At 35.9% G+C, this 18,708-nt stretch overlaps 1 protein-coding gene across 1 annotated transcript in view; it reads left to right on the forward strand.

Annotated features, from left to right (window-relative positions):
* ANO4 (anoctamin 4) overlaps positions 1 to 18,708 on the forward strand; it is a 395,457-nt gene that overhangs the window by 171,160 nt on the left and 205,589 nt on the right. Inside the window, exon 3 of the mRNA XM_042993008.1 lies at positions 10,567 to 10,671. Within this exon, the coding sequence (XP_042848942.1) occupies positions 10,567 to 10,671 (105 nt within the window). The remainder of the gene's footprint in view (positions 1 to 10,566; positions 10,672 to 18,708) is intronic.

Here is an 18,708-nt window from a genome sequence, read left to right on the forward strand (position 1 = left end):
ATTACTTAATTATCTGAAATAAATGTACCCTTACCATCTGTCTTAGTTATTTATAGTTTTTATTACCATTTGTCTTAGTTTTCAAGACTTGGGAGAGACAGTCTTATTGGCCATGCACCTTTTCCTTGGTTGAGAGGTGGTGATGAAAGAAAGGATAGGACAGAAGGAGACTTCCCCCTTCAGCTTTTATAATAGGATTGTAGGACCCCTTGATTTCTCCTCCCACCTGGGCTACATGTAGTAAGGGAAAGACACTGTCCCAAAAGGAAATAGAGGTGATGTTAGAAAAGAGAGATGCACATAGAAGAATGTCCACTACAGGGACCTGTATGTAACCTGCTGTAATAGAAGCCTAACTGTTTTAAGGGCTGGAACAAAATAAAAGTAAAGTTATAGGAATATTCTTATTTGGAAAAATCTAAGAAGGATTCACAAGGCATATAATCTACAAATTGGACTTTGAAGGTCAATTAGAATATCAACAGGAGGATGGATGGATGGCCATTCCTATATAGGAAAGAGCATAATAAAAGAGACAGTGCATTATACTGGTTATGAATTCAAGCTTTGTTGTTGGAGATTTTGAACCCAGATATGTTACCTGACAGCTATGCAGACTTGGGCAAATGACTTAATTTCTGTGAATCTCAGGTTTCTCACCAGGATATTAATACCTATTTCATGGCCTTAGGGTTGCCAGATGAAATACAGGACTCATAGCAATTTCAGATAAACAGCAAAACTTTTTGGTGTGTGCCCCAAATATTGCATGGAGTACACTTATAATAAAAAATTACTAGCTGTTATTTGAATTCAAATATAAATGGGCGCCCTGTATTTTTATGCACTATATCTGGCAACTCTATGTAGCACTGTTAGGACAAGTTAATAAATTCATTAATGTAAAATGTTCAATATGATTTTTGGCACATAGTAGGTGCTCAGTAATAAATGGTAGTGATCACTTTTGTTCTCACCATCACAGTCACAGTTCAGAAGCCTGAAAATGAATATGTCCCAGAACCCTCTCTTGCTCGGTCACTCTACCATAGAGCAGTTTTCCAGTTAACTCATGCTGGAATGAATATCAGTAAGACAGCTTCTCACTGTGCTGTACTGACACAGGAGCCCTTTACCTCTATCTTGTATTGTGTGGTTTCACTTTCCTTCTGATTGTTTCAGATGTTGTTCTTGTGTGTTGATTTTATTTTGACCTTATCTTTCAGCCACTCATAATTAATGCATGTTATTTTCTATTCCCCTTTATAGGCAAATAATAGAAGTATTAAATGGCACGAGGCTTGGGACTATAATTTAAGGGTCAAGAGTAGAGTAAACTGAAGCATTGATTGCAATCTTTTGAATTTGAAACCATAAAGCTTGGTGTGAGTATAGATCACATTATCCCAGTTTAATGATTATGCCATATAAAATAGAATTAGAAGCCTTCTGCAATCTGAAATATTTTTATTGCCTTCCCTTAATCTGTTAGGCCTATCATACTGTCCCAGAGAAATATTATTGATCCCATTATATGTCCTATATTCTCTTTTAGAATTTGTGAAATGATTTTTTTGCTGATACGTTTCATGGTTTTCCAAATAATTTCTAACACAGTTTCTTTTATCTTTTAAAACCTGAGCAGCCCTTTATGCATGATTATGTACACATGGTATCTAAATGCTGGGACAAGTCAATTTCACACGAGAGGAACTTTAGGGTTTTGTTGTTTCCAGTGATCTAGAATGTCTGTAGTTCTGTCTGTATACAGAGGTGTTAAATGTTTGACATAAATCAAATTATAGCTATAATTTATTAAGCACTGTATCATATTCTCAACCTCAAGAACTGTTAAACTGCTTGAATTCCTTATCTCATTTAATTCCCCTAATATTCTCTTGCTGTTATCCTTATTTTATGGCTGGGGCACAGAAAAGGTTAAGTAATTTGCCCAAGAACATACAGCCAGTAAATGGTAGAGGCAAGATTCCAAATCAGGTAGTTTGATTTTGTCATTCAGTGTGTGATGTTACCTTCTTCTTCAAACAACTTGGTGGCTATATATTTCTAGCAAGTTAGCGTAGCAAAGTCTTGGAAAATTTAAATTAAAAGACCTGTAATAGTTAAAACCTTGATGTAAGAAGAACTTACTGAAAAAGGGACCAGTAGGATTCCATTGGAAACTTATCTAAGTGATGCTCTACTTTTTAACTTCTTTTTTGTTGTACTCTGCATTACACTTGGTTTTTTTTATCCTCCCCTTTTCTAGTTCCAATATTATAAAACACATAACCATTGCCCTGAGTTTTAGTGATTACTTTCTGGCCCTCATGTCAAGGTCTGGTCTCAAATTAGGGAACAGATTGAACTTAATATTGCCTTTCATGTTTACCAGGAGCTACAGTGAAAGGGACAGGGAGAGACAAGGAGCAAGTAGGGAGAGATTTAAAAATGGACAGCCAAGAAAGACTTGTGTCTTTATTTATTATTAAAATTTGTTAATGCATCTCTGTCAGTGCAGAGCTGAAGCTGGGCTCAAACTCACAAACATGAGATCATGACCTGAGCCAAAATCAATAGTCGGATGCTTAACCGACAGCCACCCAGGTGCCCCTAGACTTATATCTTTCTTAAGAAGCCACACTAAGGCTGATTTGTCTCTAGTTCTGCCAAGATGAAAGTCAAGATTCAGCTCATTCCTTAGAGAAAAAAATAAGGAAAAAGCAAATGGATGGCCATTCTTTACAACAATAATAATCATGATACCACTACCTCACATTTGATGATGTTCCATTGCTTCCAAAGGGCTTTCATAAATATTTCTCCTACATCTTGCTAAGTTCTTTTAGCAGTCTATGAGGTGGAATTATCCTGATTTTACTATGGGTCAGGAAATGAAATTTCTTGTCCTAAAGTACAAAATTAATAATTGATGCACCCTGACTAAAACCTACGTCTTGTATTTCTTATGAGAGTGTGTGTGTGTGTGTGTGTGTGTGTGTGTGTGTGTGTGTGTGTGTGTGTTTTAAACTGTGCCACTTTTTTCCCCTTGAAGATGAGGATTACTTGAGTGTTAAATTTTGGTGTTTTTCTCATCACCTTATCTGGAAAGAAAAAATTGAGAATTGTGGCCGAAACTTTTTTACTGAACCTGAGGAACCTGGCTGCTCTCCTTGAGTAGATCTGAAGCTTGGGTGAAATTACATATTTGTTTTATTTGTGAAATGGATTTTGGGTGTGACTGGAAGATAAGATCTTCCACATGGCTTTGAAATTATGTGGTAAAAAATTTCTAAGAGTTACTTTGGACTTCTGTTTTATTTCTCATTGAATTGAAGGTGAATGTGGTATCTTTCAGAACAGTCAGTGGTGGGATTTGGAAATAACACTAATTATCCTTCATTTGAATCTCTTCCTTTTTAAGTGTTTTTTTTTTTTTTGTGATGTGTGATGTGAGTTTAGTAAACAGGGGGTGCTTAGGAAAACAAGCTATTTTGGGCATTGGTATCTGTGTTCCTTGCTCTCATTTGCTGAGTAACAGAATTGTGTTTTCTAAAAATATGTACCAAATTCTTCCCTTAGATATTTGCATTTTTGTTTCCCTTTGCTTAGAGACATATGCACATATTTTGACTTATATGATGCATGTAGAGAGAATTTTCTGAAGTCTTTTCACAACCAGTTGAACACACAAAGTGAGTGAAGAAAAGCTACAGAAAAGGCAGCCCCAGGGAAAACAAAATGACTAATTTCTGGAACAAAGATTGTGTTTTGTGCAGTATAAAACTGTATCTTCTGCCTGAGGTTATTTGAAACAATTTTATATTTAAGAAGCTTGGAGAGATTTAAATAATAATTTAACTAAAGATCATACAACTATAACTAGTTACCTGAGCCCATAATTGTGGTAGGTAGTTAATAGTAAGCTTCCATTCTGCTTAATTTCCTAAGTTAGAGGTAAGAGTCATGTACAAGATAGGCAGAACCCTAGCGCTCATGAAGCTTGCTGTCTTGCAAGGCCATACTCTTTCATACGTTCATCTCAAGCCCATCTATAGATTTATCATGCAAGAAAGTAAACAACATTATAGTAATGCTGAAGGTCTCATGTTTTCTATTCTGCAACCCCTCCTAATCCTAAATACTGTCTTCTCTTCCTCTAAAGAATGCCTGTCATCATAGCAACAGAACTCACCAGCTAGGATATTGCAAGAGCCCCCTGCCCACCCACCAAGAAGCCCTGCCTACAGAACTCACAAATCTTTCCTGCTTTGTAGCTTTGCAGCTCTGGTTTCCAAACTCTCTTTGGAACTGCTAGTGCAAGGATGCATTATAATTTAGGAGATCACAGTCTTGCCAGTCCTGAGAAACATGGAAACAGTTTTGTTGAAAGTCAGCCATTATTGGCTAAAGCACTGGGATTATTATTTCCATTTTAGACCTGAGAAACTTCTACCCGCTATTAGCTAAATGTGATTTTCCAGTCAGGATCCAGTCCAGAATTGAGTCCTTAGAACTACTCAATGTTAAACATTTGAAAGAATATCTTTAGCTAGTGACTGGTATGGGTGAATCAGTCTGTTTATTCCTATTAATACAATGCTGAGCTTTCTTTTGGAAGAGAATAATCTTCCAATATTACTAGATTTATCGTTATGAAACACTAATATGAAAGAGTGTGATCTGTGTGTCTTTTCACAATAGTACTTATGAAGCATCCTCTATTGTAAAATCTTTTTAGCTTGTGGCACATTAAATAGATTTTGGTAAGCACCATAAATGAAGGTAAGACACGGAGATGGAAAGTTTTTCTAGAGCCCGCGGAATATCCCACATGTGAATCTAGGGTTTCCGACTTCAGATCCTTGAGAAGAACTGAAATCATTTTCTTCCTTCTTAAAAGATACATTTTGAACACTGGCTTGATGCAGGAAAAGTTTGTAAAGAAGACAGAATGTACTGCTCCCTCTCCTTAATACCATTCTTCATCTTAACATTGTCATAGAAACACTGAATTCACTATGAGGAATTGAAAACAAACTCTCAATTACAAAAAGGGGTATTTTTGCAGCCTATTAAATCCAAAAATATTACATATGAGGATTTATTTTAGATATTTATATAAAATTTTGGTATATCACTGCTTCCTATATTGTAAAAATATTGCATTTGACAATTTGTATTAAAAAATGCCTCTCAGGGGGCACCTGGGTGGCTCAGTCAGTTGAGCGTCCGACTTCGCTCGGGTCACGATCTCACAGTCCGTGAGTTCGAGCCCCGCATCAGGCTCTGTGCTGACAGCTCAGAACCTGGAGCCTGCTTCCGATTCTGTGTCTCCCTCTCTCTCTGGCCCTCCCCCCGTTCATGCTCTGTCTCTCTCTGTCTCAAAAATAAATAAAAATGTTAAAAAAAAATTAAAAAAAAAATGCCTCTCAGGACAGGAACTACCAATTTTTATTTACAGAATATAAGTAAAATGTAGACAGATGCTCACATCTAGCATCATTAATTATGAGGAAATCACAGAAAATACCATTTGTCCCCTCTGGCCTACTTTACAGAGTCCCCCATTCTTTTGTGTTGCATGGGGAAGGTAAGATTTGACTTGTCATACTTCTCTTTATTTCTCTTTCAATGTGAAATAAATAATCCAAGTCCAAGTTACAGAATTTTTTTAAGGCACTGTTTTTATTTAGTCTATACCCTAAACCTGGAATTGGCCTTCATTTTCCAGAGAAGGAATATGCCATATAAAATTAGATAAAACATAGAAAATAGATACTCACCTGGTGATCTAACACCATGAGCCATATTTGCATATATATATAAATAATTGTCCATAATTTTCAATGGAGCCTCCAAAAATTTCATCTTTTCCATTTTATAAATGAGAAAAATGAGGCTCAAAATAATGACATTAAATAAAATGTCTCAGGGTCACATATAAACGAAATTCAAATCCAGATCAATGTAATGTCAGAATCTGCTTTTTTGTACCATTTTGTGCTAATTTGCAAATATAAGATCTGTCTGAATTCGGTTGAACAAGAAATTGAATTTTAAGTCATTTAAAATTATTAAACTATAACAGAATATTATTATATATTATATAATATATTATTAAATGTAACAGAATAACTAAGAATAGTGATTTGATGGGAGGGTGGAGGACAAAGGGAAGTGGCAGTAATATAACTTATATTGTCTTACATCATAGCAGGAAATAATAAGTAATAAATAAAATGGATCAAGAAACAATGGAACACCTGCACATAAATAGGCAAAAGAAGTAAAAACAAACTCTTGAGAGAGTACTCAGGGGATAGGTTTGGATTGAGAAAGGGGTAAGTTTGGCAACTCTTGACTTTCATTATAAGCTTTAAGATTTTGGTACCTCAGCATTTTCTTTATTATTTGACAAAATTTGAGAAGATTCACAAAAAGTAAATGTATGATCTAGAACATGTCTTTCATAGTTATCTATAGATAACCTGTCAAGATGCCTTAAAATTATGGACGAGGAAAGAAAACTGGGATGTTTTCTTAGTCTGTATCCACTGTTACTAGTAATGTGAAATTGCAGTATAAGAGCATTAATTGAGCAATTAAAATGTTCAAGGCCTTGTTTTAGATTCTCTAGGAGATAAAAGTGAGTAAAGTTTGTTATCGGGCCTCCATCATGTTACAGTCTAGTTGAGAGTGCTAGAGATGAAGAAAAAACCTAGATGGGGAGAAATGAGAGCTCACATGTCTGTGTCTACTCTATACTGTGCTAGGTACTTTACCTACCTTATTTTTGTTAGAAAACTGTACCACAGAAAAGATAAAATATAGGTAGCCATAAAAGTTCAAAATAGAAATAGTAGAAAGTGGTGTTTGCTTATTAGGATCAAGAAATGTTTTCTGAAGCAGAGTATTTAGGATGGGGCTTAGAAGTAGAAAAGGATTTCTATAGACAGAGATGGAATGGGAGAGGCATTGATATCTTTGCCAATTGAGACTCCTATTTAGAGCTTTGTTTTTTTGGTTCCTTTTGTATGTAAGCATTTAGCTAAATCTGTGTAAGCTAGTTATAAATCTAAAATGAATTTTTAACCTATTGTTTGCCCAGCTGAAGATCTTTTATTAAGTGTAAGCACTGCTGTCAAGGTTACTTTTTATTGAAACTACTTTCAACTTTACTCTCACACTGCAGAATCATAATTAAGATTTGAGTATAATCAATCAAGTGTGAGAGAATCTCAAGGCAAAATTGGAGATCACATGAATTTTGTGGCTATTTTTGATTTTTAAAATTGTGCATTATGTTCTCCACATCTTTAGGAAAGTTTTCAGCTTCCCTCTTTAATGTAACTTACTGGTTTAGTTTCGTTGGGATTACATTTGGTTTGCATGTCAGTTACTGTCAACAACAATGGGGGTTATATTTTATTTTAAAACTTGATCAGTTTGAAACCATGACATTTTCACCATCTTGCCTCTGAAAAAAGACCTTTGTGTTTTGACTCAAGTCAGAGGCCTCTTTGACTACAGAAGATATGATTCTCAACATTTTAAAGAACACATTGAAGCTATAGGACTAACAATAAATAAATACCAGACATTCAAAGTAGACATAGAATGTTTTGTATTGAAGTAATTTAGTCTTGTTCTGTTGACAGTATGTGCTAAAGGTGAAGATTGTCACTTTGAAGGATTTATTGAAAATGTCCTTGCACAAGTGATCACTTTCTATTTAGGAAAGTTTGCAAAAGCCCTACTTTGTCATGTTGGACTTTAATGAATGACTTTCTGTCAGAAGTTCCAGACCCTTATGTTATTACACTTTATGAAAGTATATTTTTTATTTCTTCTAGAGCAGATGAAGAAAGATACCTTAAATGTTAAGGATTCTAAATGTGATCTTAAGGTTTTCCATGAAGAGAATGCTGCATCCTACAATTTTGAGCTCTTTAACGTATACATTTAAAGAATTGAATTAATTTAGAAAATTTTATATTAAATTATTCCCTTACTGGTTTAACATCTATAGTCTTTAAGACTTGAATCCTGAATTCTAAATATTTAATGTTCTCTACTGACACAATCTGAATCTTTTAATGACTTTAAAATTATAAAAGTATTTTGTTTATTATAAAAAAATAGAGAAGATAAAGAATAAAACAAAATATACCCATAATGTTATAGGTGAGATATAACCTGTGTACCCATTTGGACTAATTTCTTTCTTTTTTTTCTAGTTATATAAAAGGGTGTTTTTTTAAATATACTTGAGACAAATCTATTTATCTGTATCTCTGTATTCATTTTCCTCACATTTTAATTTTACCTTAAGCATTAAATGTTCTTTAAAGAGACGTTAATGACCTGAATGCCCCCTTTATATTGCTGCTTCTGTGACTTCTTATACTCCTATACTGTTCTTTAACAAAAAAAAATATTAAAAATTTGTGTAACTTTAGTTATTAAAATTTGTGGCTATTAGTCAAAACTACTTCCACATGAATTTATGAGCTTCTGACTAAGGCAAACAAAGGTAAATAAGTTGGGCTTCTATTGATTAGTCTAGCAAGTCCTTTGCTTTTTAGGTTATGCAGTGGTATTTATCTTGGTCTGAAGTTCTAGAACATGGGACTGTTGGCAAATCCAGTTTTCTTATTTCTGACAGCCTATATTTGTAACTGCTTTGATATAGGGGCTATTAAAGAATGGTAGTTATGAGCATGGATCGGTATTGCATCTTTACAACTTAGTAGCTGTGTGACATTGGGCAAGTTACTTCTCACTGCACCTTCTTTTCAAAGGTAAAGACTAAATGAGATGAACAAACACATAGCCCAGAGCCAGCCTAGAGGCAGTAGTGAATATTCTTGTTCTTTATTTTTTATCATTGTTATTATAAGGTCTTTGGTTATTGAACAGAACAAAGGACTTAGTAGAGGTTGAAAAGCATCAGAACTTCTCCTTATTCATAGTGGCTGAACTTGGTGGAAATAAACCAAATAACCCATTTTAATTCCTGTTTGGAAGCTTAGTCTCAACTTCAGTAAGGCAACCGCATGCATGCATTTAAGAAGTTCACTGTGTCTACAGTGCTTGACAGTCACTGAAATGCATGCTGGTATCACAAAAAATGGACTTGTGGCTTCTCATTATTCATAGCTAGATAGTTCTATACAAATGTCAGTGTTCCTTTGAAACATTATTAAGGATGATAATAGTAATGACTTCCAATTTACTGAGCACTGACTGTTTGACAGCTAAGAGCTTTTCATGCATTATCTCATCTAGTCCTCATGGCTATTCTGTGAGATTGTTATTAATATCACCCCTATCTTATAGATGAGGAAACCAAGATTTAGAGAGATTCAGTGTTTCCTAAAAAGAATTTGAATGCTCAGTTGTAGGACTCTAGTATCTGAGCTTATAGCTTGCCTTGTAGCTCTATGGCTTTTATGTTTCATAACTACCACACAGCCTTAGTCATTCATTCAACCTACATTTGTTGAGGGCCTACTCTGTGCTAAGCACTGTTCTAAGTACCGAGTGATAGCATGCAGATAAAAGTTCCTGCCCTTCTAAAGCTCACCTTCTATTATGTTAAGTTACTTATGTCCTTGTCCCTCCTAGAATGAGTGTCCCTGTGCAATCATGACTATGTCATATTCTTTTTGAGTTTTAGGGACATAACAAATTTATTGAAGGCTAAGAATAATTTCTGGGCTTATGAAATAATTATTTTTACAAAAGTATTGGAAGCTAGGGCATGGCCTACTCTGTTCATCAGGCTATCTTTTCCTTTTAGCACTGGCTTTTAACCCTACCAGACTCCTCAAATTGGAGATGTTATTTGTAATTATTTTAAGAAGGATTTAAAGGTTTGTTAGTAGTAATTAAGCTACTTTTTGATATCTTGGTTTCCTTGACTTCTTTAAATGTTCTATAGGTATGTGGAGCGGCATAAATAACCCTCTTTCTTTAGAACACACCAAAAATGCATCAGGCAAATCTAGTACAAGAGGTTTAATTATTTCATAGAATAAATAAAAGCATTCTGGTATAACTGAAAAATAAGTGATGTAGTAGGGAAGCCCAACTGTAAGGGGGAAAATGATATCTTTTTTCCTGTGATATCAAGAATATTAAACCCTTTTCTAAGAATGTATTATAATTTTAGAGAAGATGCTATAAAGTATTTGTGTTGAATGTCACTTTTGAGCCATGTGAAGCTAAAAATAATTTTAAATGTCCTTGGGTGGAGGCTAACATGTTTCATTCTTCACCTAGGAAATTATCAGTAAATACTATGAAGTGTGTGGTATTTTAAAAAAAGTAATTGCCTTATTTTTTACATTGGAAATACAGTTAAACCTTTTTGGTCCCATAAGGATCAAATGGCTGGTAATGTTTCTCATTTTTTTTTTAAGTAATTTTTCCAAGAGGGAGGATCACTGGCAAACCAGCTGGCTGTTCATTTTAGATTTTGACGTTGCCTCTCCTTGGGACCCTAATGCTGGGCTCTCTGATAACCAGTGCGAACTCCATGAATATCTTTCATTTCTCTAGAAGGAGGTGTGGATTTGCAAGGCTACCAGCTGGATATGCAAATACTACCTGACGGCCCAAAGAGTGATGTGGACTTTTCAGAGATTCTTAATGCAATACAAGAAAGTAAGTTTAACTCAAATTTTAATTTGACCATGAAAGGAGAAACTATTCTAATACTTGGGAGGGATAATAAAACTAGAAACTTAGATGCCATGCTTTAAAAAAATGTCTTAAAAGAGATACTGTGTAAGATAATTTTGAGACCAGAAAAGATGGCTACTGAACTTTAGGTTTAATTTGTGAAACTGAGTCACATAGTATTGGGTGTTTGAAGAAGCCTGATGGAAAACTGCAGTGGAATTATAAATTCTATATATTTAGTATTCTGTGATATTTAACCAATATCTAGGAATTGTAATTTTTAGATTCCTTGATTAATCATAATCAAATAAAACTCTTTGAGAAACCAGAATATTATTCCTTTGCTCAAATGTAAGAGTAGTAAGAAGTAAATGTTGATGCAATAAACTGAAATCAGGAATTTATTCTCCAAAACGGGTATCTTGAATCTCTAATGATGGGCTGTGACCCAGGAATGACCCCTCTCTTGTAAGCATTTTGATTAATCAAGGTTTACTCTTCTTACATTACTTTGTGTTTGGTAGTTGTCACTACGAATTTGATCATAAACCATACATTTACTCAAGTTATAGATTCAGCATTGCGGATGGATGATGTAGTATCACATACTAAATCATTAACATTTGTCTCATTATTGGAGCTCTAATTCGAGATAATGATACTCCTCTTTTAAGATCCAATAGTATTGTACAGTTTCGCATTTGAAGGGGTTAGATCTGAAGAGCACTGCAGAAAGAACCACTATAATTTTTTTGCTACTTTTGGTTTTGTGACACTGCATTTCTATACTAAATTTTTAGTGAGCAGCTTTAAGCATTTTCATAGCAGTTATCCTCTTTTGTTATTATACTGCCCTCCTGACCTTCTGAGATAATTAATACTTTCCTTTCATAGGTAGGACAGCTGAGGGTGGCAGAGGTTACCTGTTGAGGTAATATGATCAAGATTGGAGACCAGAGGAGGATAGAGGGTCTCCTACCCTTCATTTAATTCCTTTCTGAATGTGCTCAGTATGGGGTTTAAACACATCAAGGGGAAGGATCCTGAAATTGAAGATAAGGCTGGTACTAAGAGAAATATTTTTAATGAAGAATACAAGAGGACCAGTATTTGTTCTGGTTGGGCAGTCCCTTCATATTAGCTTAATGAATAAAAGAGAAAAATTTCCCCAAGAGATTAAAAATCCAATTAATAGACATTGGAGAGAAAATAATTTTTTCATGGGAAGTTATAAAATTCTGTAATTACTTCATCTGATTTGAAAGATGATAGATTATATAGTGCTGAGAGGATTTTAAAAAATTTTTAATAAATGATAAAAGTTGGCTTCTATGCAAGTGCAGGAGATGAACTTAAAAGTTTTTAGGGCTGCGTGAACTTACATAAATTTAAATGTTTATGAGATTATATTTATAGTAATTTTTGTTAGTATATTTTACTACAGACATTTGTATATGATAACGCTGTGAACAAGTAGAAGAGTGGAGGCTTATGAGTAGTTAATATTTAAATGTAAAACTAAGAAAAGGGAAATATTTTACTTTAAAATGAAAAGAAACTTTTTATACATTTAAGAATTTTCTAATATTTTGTAACTAATCTGTTTTCTTGTTAAAAAATAAGTTTGATGCTGGGACGCCTGGGTGGCTCAGTCTGTTAAGCTTTCGACTTCAGCTCAGGTCATGATCTCGTGTTTTGTGGGCCCTGTATCAGGCTCTCTGCTGTCACTATAGAGCCTGCTTCGCATCCTCTGGCCCCCTCTCTCTCTGCCCCTTCCCCTGCTGGTTCCTCTCTCTCTCTCTCTCTCTCAAATAAACTTAAAAAAATAATAATTTTTATGCTAAGTAGGTTTGAGAAGCTGCCCATGTGGCCTGAGTCATTACTGGTAGGAGGGATTTGGACCTTTTATCTCCCTTCAGTTTCTCCCTGCATTTCAAATGTGATTCAGATATTTAACAAGTTAATTGAAATTTCTAAGTATAAAAATACATAGTTTGGTTCTTCAAGGGACTGTACTATAGATTATTGTTTATAGGAAGCTTTAAGAGACCAACTTACAAAAATGTAAAAATATATAGGATTTGGACATCAGGAAAATTCTTTCTCTCCTACAAGTATTTTTCTTGAGATGATAGAAAGATTTCATTATTTTCTTGGAATTTCTTGGACATACATGTATGACCTTTAAGAACAAGCTAGAAAAGAGAGAGAGAGTATTTGAAACATGTTTTGAGTGTCAAAGGTAGGCTGCCTGATACAGTAAGTGCTCTTCCATTCTATCTCTTCCTATTCTTAAAACAACCTTATAAGTAATAGATGCTATTTTTTCCATTTTAAAGGTGAAAAAAACGGAGTATACCTCCCTAAGGCTAAATGGTTAATATTTGATAGTCAATGTTTAAACATATGTTGGCCCTTGTTCTGATAAATAAAAGATTAACTAAAAATAATTAGGAAAAATGAACTCCAGATTAAAAAAAAATTATTCTTATTTTGGGGCAGCTAGGTGGCTCAGTTGGTTGAGCCTCTGACTTCAGCTCCGGTCATGATCTTGCAGTTTGTGGGTTTGAGCCCCATGTTAGGCTCTGTGCTGACAGCTCAGAGCCTGGAGCCTGCTTGGGTTTCTCTGTCTCTCTCCCTCTCTTTCTGCCCCTCCCTCACTTGTGCGCTCGCTCTCTCTCTCTCTCTCTCTCTCTCTCTCTCAAAAATGAACATTAAAATTAAAAAAAATTATTCTTACTTTGTTATGTCCTGATGCAAGAATTCTTCTCTATGCTTCTACATTATAAAATACATTTACATTTTTTTTCCTATAGTACTTACGCCCTAACAATAGTTACATCTGTCCAACAATAGTTTCATCTGTCCAAAAGATGTCTTAGAATGGCTGGCCACCTATAAGTTTCTCAGCTTCCCCATATCAGATATACAGCTTCTAAGGAAGAAAAGAGTCATTTTATCCATTCATCCATCTATCCATCTCACCTGTCATGTGCCACACACTATGTTCCTCATAATCTTAAAGCACTGGTGAACATTTTGGTGCACAGTTAAGTTCAAGAAAAATTAAAACAGTCACAGATCACATTTGTTTTATTTTTCAAAATGAAAACTTGATTGCTTTCTAGGAAGAAAGCATTTATATGTGGCAGTATGACATAAGGGTGTATGTGTGTGTTTTCCTTCATTATTTTCCCCTTTCTTTATTCTAACCTTTTGTTCCCCATCCCCATCCCCATCCTTTGTTTCAGCAGAGTTCTGTGTTCCTGAAGTTCCTGGCTTTTGTTTTCTGAAAGCCTGGGCTTCTGAGTGACTAAAGCTTGGTAAAGAGAGACAGAAACACACATAGATACCCAGAGACAGAGAAAAGGAATTTCCTGTCCAGCTCACTTAGATTGTCCTGCAGTGGTAGCATGGCTTCCCTTCAGTGTGTAGAAAGGGAGGAAATGACTGGGTTGTGTGCTGGGAGCCTGCACCTGAGCCACCAGAACTGCCAGTCTTGGCTGAGATTCTCTAGCCTGAGGAAGAAGCAGATCTTCTAGCATTCAGGGAACTTTGAGGGTTCTGGGAAGGTGACAGTCTTCTCTTCCTATTTCTTTGTTGTATCTCTAGTATCTTGAGCAGAAAATAGAGTATAGTAGCCACTCAACAAATTTTGTTAATGAATGAGTGAATGAATGAATTCTATTCTAGACTTGCAAAGGGGGTGGCTCATGAGTAGCAGTGTGGCTTGGAGAACTGAGCGGTCTCTTTAAACATTCTGCTGTTTACAAAACCTCTGTAACCTTTTACAGTCCTACATGTGTGAAGTAGAGGAATGTCAGCAATGGCTGAACTGAAATTGTCTACCAGGCCAGTGGGGTGGGGACTTAGAGACAGATTTCACTTGATGTAATGATGACAAGATCATGGGGGCAATTCTTAGTCTTGAATTTGTCTAGTAAGATTCATAACCCCTAGTAGTCAAAGGATTTTAGTGCCTACTGTAGTATATATAATAATATCAACTAAAATAAAACTATTCTGATTTTTTTGTCCCCAAATTTTTAAAATCTGGACTTTTTTGAGAAGGATCACTTAGAAAAATAATATATTTCACTCTGCAATTCGATTGAGAATCACATCTTAAAGATCTGCGGTCCATGAAGCATATGTGTGTGTATTTGTGAATGAGAATTTATTACATTAGAAAGCCATTAAAAAATATACCATTCAGGGGCGCCTGGGTGGCTCAGTCAGTTAAGTGTCCGACTTCAGCTCAGGTCACGATCTCGCGGTCCGCGAGTTCGAGCCCTGCGTCGGGCTCTGGGCTGATGGCTCAGAGCCTGGAGCTTGCTTCCAATTCTGTGTCTCCCTCTGTCTCTGCCCCTCCCCCGTTCATGCTGTGTCTCTCTCTGTCTCAAAAATAAATAAACGTTAAAAAAATTAAAAAAATATATACCATTCAAAGGTTATACTGAACCTTTTAATTCTTGTTTTAAATGATCATCAATGCCCATCCTTTTCTAGAGATCATTCCTTCCCCCCACTTTTTTGTTGCCCACTTCTCCTGCTTTGTCCTCGGTTCTTGTTTTCTTGATTCCCAGCATATACAGATAACAGACTGTGGGGACTCTAGAGTGGCATTCACACCATGGCACATTATTGTGTCGTAGTCCATTAGATTCCTGTGAGGGAAAGAGAGCAAAAGCAAAATGTTTGAAATGAGAACTTGGAGGTTGGAAGGCTCATTGTTATCCTACAGTCTGACCCTCTGTGCTTGCACGTGTGCCCACATAATCACAGTGCTGTTCCTGCACTGGTGGTCCTCTGTGCTTCTGTGCCTGCAGAGACTGAGTCATTTCTCAGTGACATCCAGTGAGTCATTTGAATCCAATTTTTTGAGCCCTGATTTCCAATTTTATTTTTAATCTGTATGGTCATGCTGTTTCAAAGGGGAAGATGGGGAAGAGGGAGGTGCTGACATATATTGCACATGTAATCTTGCCTGGCAACTCTCGCTTGGCTTTTTACCTATATTATTGTATTCAGTCTTAAATTCTTTTTGCCTTAATTTCCACATCTGATAAAGGGGAATAGTTATAGTAAATCTGCATAAAGCCCTTAATGTAGTGCCTGGCACATGGCAAGTGTTGGCTGCTACCTTGTCCTCATTCCTCTCAATAATCCTGTATGGTAATTTGTATTATCCTCACTGAAAAGAGAAATATATTAAAGCTTAAATAAGTTAAATAATCTAATGGCTAGTAGGTGTGAAGACAAGCATTTGAATCCAGGCTTGTCTGAATCCAAAGCTCATGCTTTTTCCAAAGAAAGGGAAATTATGGTCAGGAGACTCAGGATCTTTAATGTAGAACATCATTGACCTCCTTTCAAGTTGCTAAAAGTTAACCAAGGCTATTGAGCAAAGCTAGAATTAGGTACTCAGTTCTTCTCTAAGTATCACTCTCAGATTTTAAGAGGTGCTGTTATTATCTCAACATTATCACTCTCAGATTTTAAGAGGTGCCTTGTTGTAGAAGTAACCACGGTGTCTGTCCATTTCTTTAGAATGAAGTAGTGGCAAGAGAAGCTCTTCATAAGAAACATGCTGTCCCAGGAACAAGTTAATGATCTTGGCCCCATTGCAGAGTGCCCTGTGGGTACCCCATGCTATTGTCTATGCCCCGTTTTATATAAACTGCATCATTACTGAGCCAGAAAATGCCAATGACATTTTTTTAATGACTACACATTTTTAAAAATTTTTATGACTTCTTTTTTCAGAGACCTATTTTTAATCTTAAAGTATTTCAAGTAAACTTTCCATGGCAGAAAAAAGTACCTACTCTCAGATCTGTAACAGTTAGAACCCCAGCTCTCTTACCCCAGGTTTTCTTTGGGGAGATGTTAACACAGCCATTTAATTGTTGCTGTAACACACTAGTAGAGATTTATAAACTTTTTAAAGCAGTAGAATCTGTTGTTTCTTCCTCACATGTATTTTCACGTATAATCTCAATATATAAAACAGGTAACTGAGTTCTTGGGAGTAGCTGGGGGTAGAGGGTGTAGGGCTTTGCCCACTCAGTTTCCTCGTTGTCCCTTCCATGAAATTCCCCAAAAGGGTCCTGGGGTTCCAGGGAACACACTTCGAAAACCGCTGACCTTTGGCAAGAAGTAAAGCCAGCTAAGGGAAGATTCATGTCCTTTCCAATTGCTTTATTTATTTTGAGTTTTCCAAATTTGCCTTTTTTTCCCTCCTCATTGTACACCAAGCTGTCTCTGCCTTAGAAACACCATAAGATTTCATTTGAAGCATAATGAACAGAGTCCTAGGTTTGTTGGTATCATACAAATGTTAAGTAGTGTTTAGTTTTTAAAATCCCACCTTCAGGTACTCAAAGTTTTACTGAATCTCTTGTGTTTCTCTGAATTTTTAAAAACATTTAATTTGATCTATTTGTTAAATTTTAAAAAGTGTCAGACCTGTCAGGTGACAGATGTAAAGTCTAGCTCTATTCAGATAAATATTAGAACTAGAGCAAGATAGTTGGTTGGTGGTTAAAGGACCTCCTGTGTACTTGAAAGCCAAACATGATTTAAGAACAGTAGGATTCTTTCTACAGAAACAGGAAGCCAGCTAGAAACATCGTGGATTTGGGGGTCAGAACTGGGTTGGATTTCATCTCTGTCACTTACTGTGTGGCCATACTTTGTGTCTCTGAGCCTGGCTTCTTTCTCAGAATGTCCCTCTCTTAAAGTATTTTGAGGATGAAAAGGGAAAACAGACCTGAAAATCCTTAATACACAGTTGGCACTCAATACATTGTAATGCCCTTGCGTATGTCTCCCTTCCCACTTCCTTCATATTTAATTTCTGGGTCTGAGAGAGAAACAGATAATTCCAAGAAATCACACTAAGAGAACTAGAATAAGAAAAAAAAATTGGTAGAACCTTACAACTAGTTTTTACTTATCTAGAAATGGGCATTGAGCGCCTCCTATTTGCTAGTCCTTACATCAGTTGTGGAGATGCCATGGGCCTTTCCCTGGAAGCGACCCTGGGGCTAGATGTGAAGGTGAACTTCTTATAAAACAGCCAGCTATGTTCAAATTAAGATTTTTTTTAATGTTTATTAATTTTTGAGAGATAAAGAGACAGATGCGGGCGGGGGAGGGGCAGAGAGAGAGAGGGAGACACAGAATCTGAAGCAGGCTCCAGGCTCTGAGCTGTCAGCACAGAGCCTGATGTGGGGCTGGAACTCGGAAACTGTGAGATCATGACCTGATCCGAATTCGATGCTTAACTAACTGAGCCACCCAGGCGCCCCTCAATTAAGATTTAAACAATTTTTTTTTGCATTCTAAATAATTCCCAAAGGTGTCCTTTTTTCGTGTTTTCTGATGAGGATTTGAGGCCAATACACAGTATCTTCAGAATTCTGAATATCAGATGTAATCATTGGAACTTGGGACAAAAATAGTAACATGAGCTGGCGCTCTGGAGGACAAATATAGATACCTGGATTACACTACACAGTCCTCTCATGTTGTCTTCAGTGACCTATAATTTCACTTTATTTTCTCTGCATCAGAAAATACTGAGATTAAAGTACTACTGTACTTTCATAGCAGTGTGGGGTTTTCCTGCTGCATTTGAGGAATAGAGTTAAAACAGCAGTGAGTGGAGCTATTTGATTTTTTGGTATTTATTTCTGACTCTCTAAAAGACACACTGTTTGATTTCCCTTGCTTTTATAACACTGATTTGATTTCTTCCACTCATCTCTTGTTCATGTTTGTACCTCTAGCACCTAACTTAAATGTTGCTTCGGTGAGCAAATGGTAGAAGGTAATTAACTTGTTTGCTCTTTATTCGAGCCCTTGAAATATATTTGTGGTCTCTTTTCCCTAGAGAATGAATAATGGCTCATAACCTAAACGATTTTCATTGAAAAAATATTTAAATTTTTTTTTTTTTTTCAACGTTTATTTATTTTTGGGACAGAGAGAGACAGAGCATGAACGGGGGAGGGA

This window comes from Panthera tigris, chromosome B4 (assembly GCF_018350195.1).
Source record: "Panthera tigris isolate Pti1 chromosome B4, P.tigris_Pti1_mat1.1, whole genome shotgun sequence".
Taxonomy (NCBI): domain Eukaryota; kingdom Metazoa; phylum Chordata; class Mammalia; order Carnivora; family Felidae; genus Panthera; species Panthera tigris.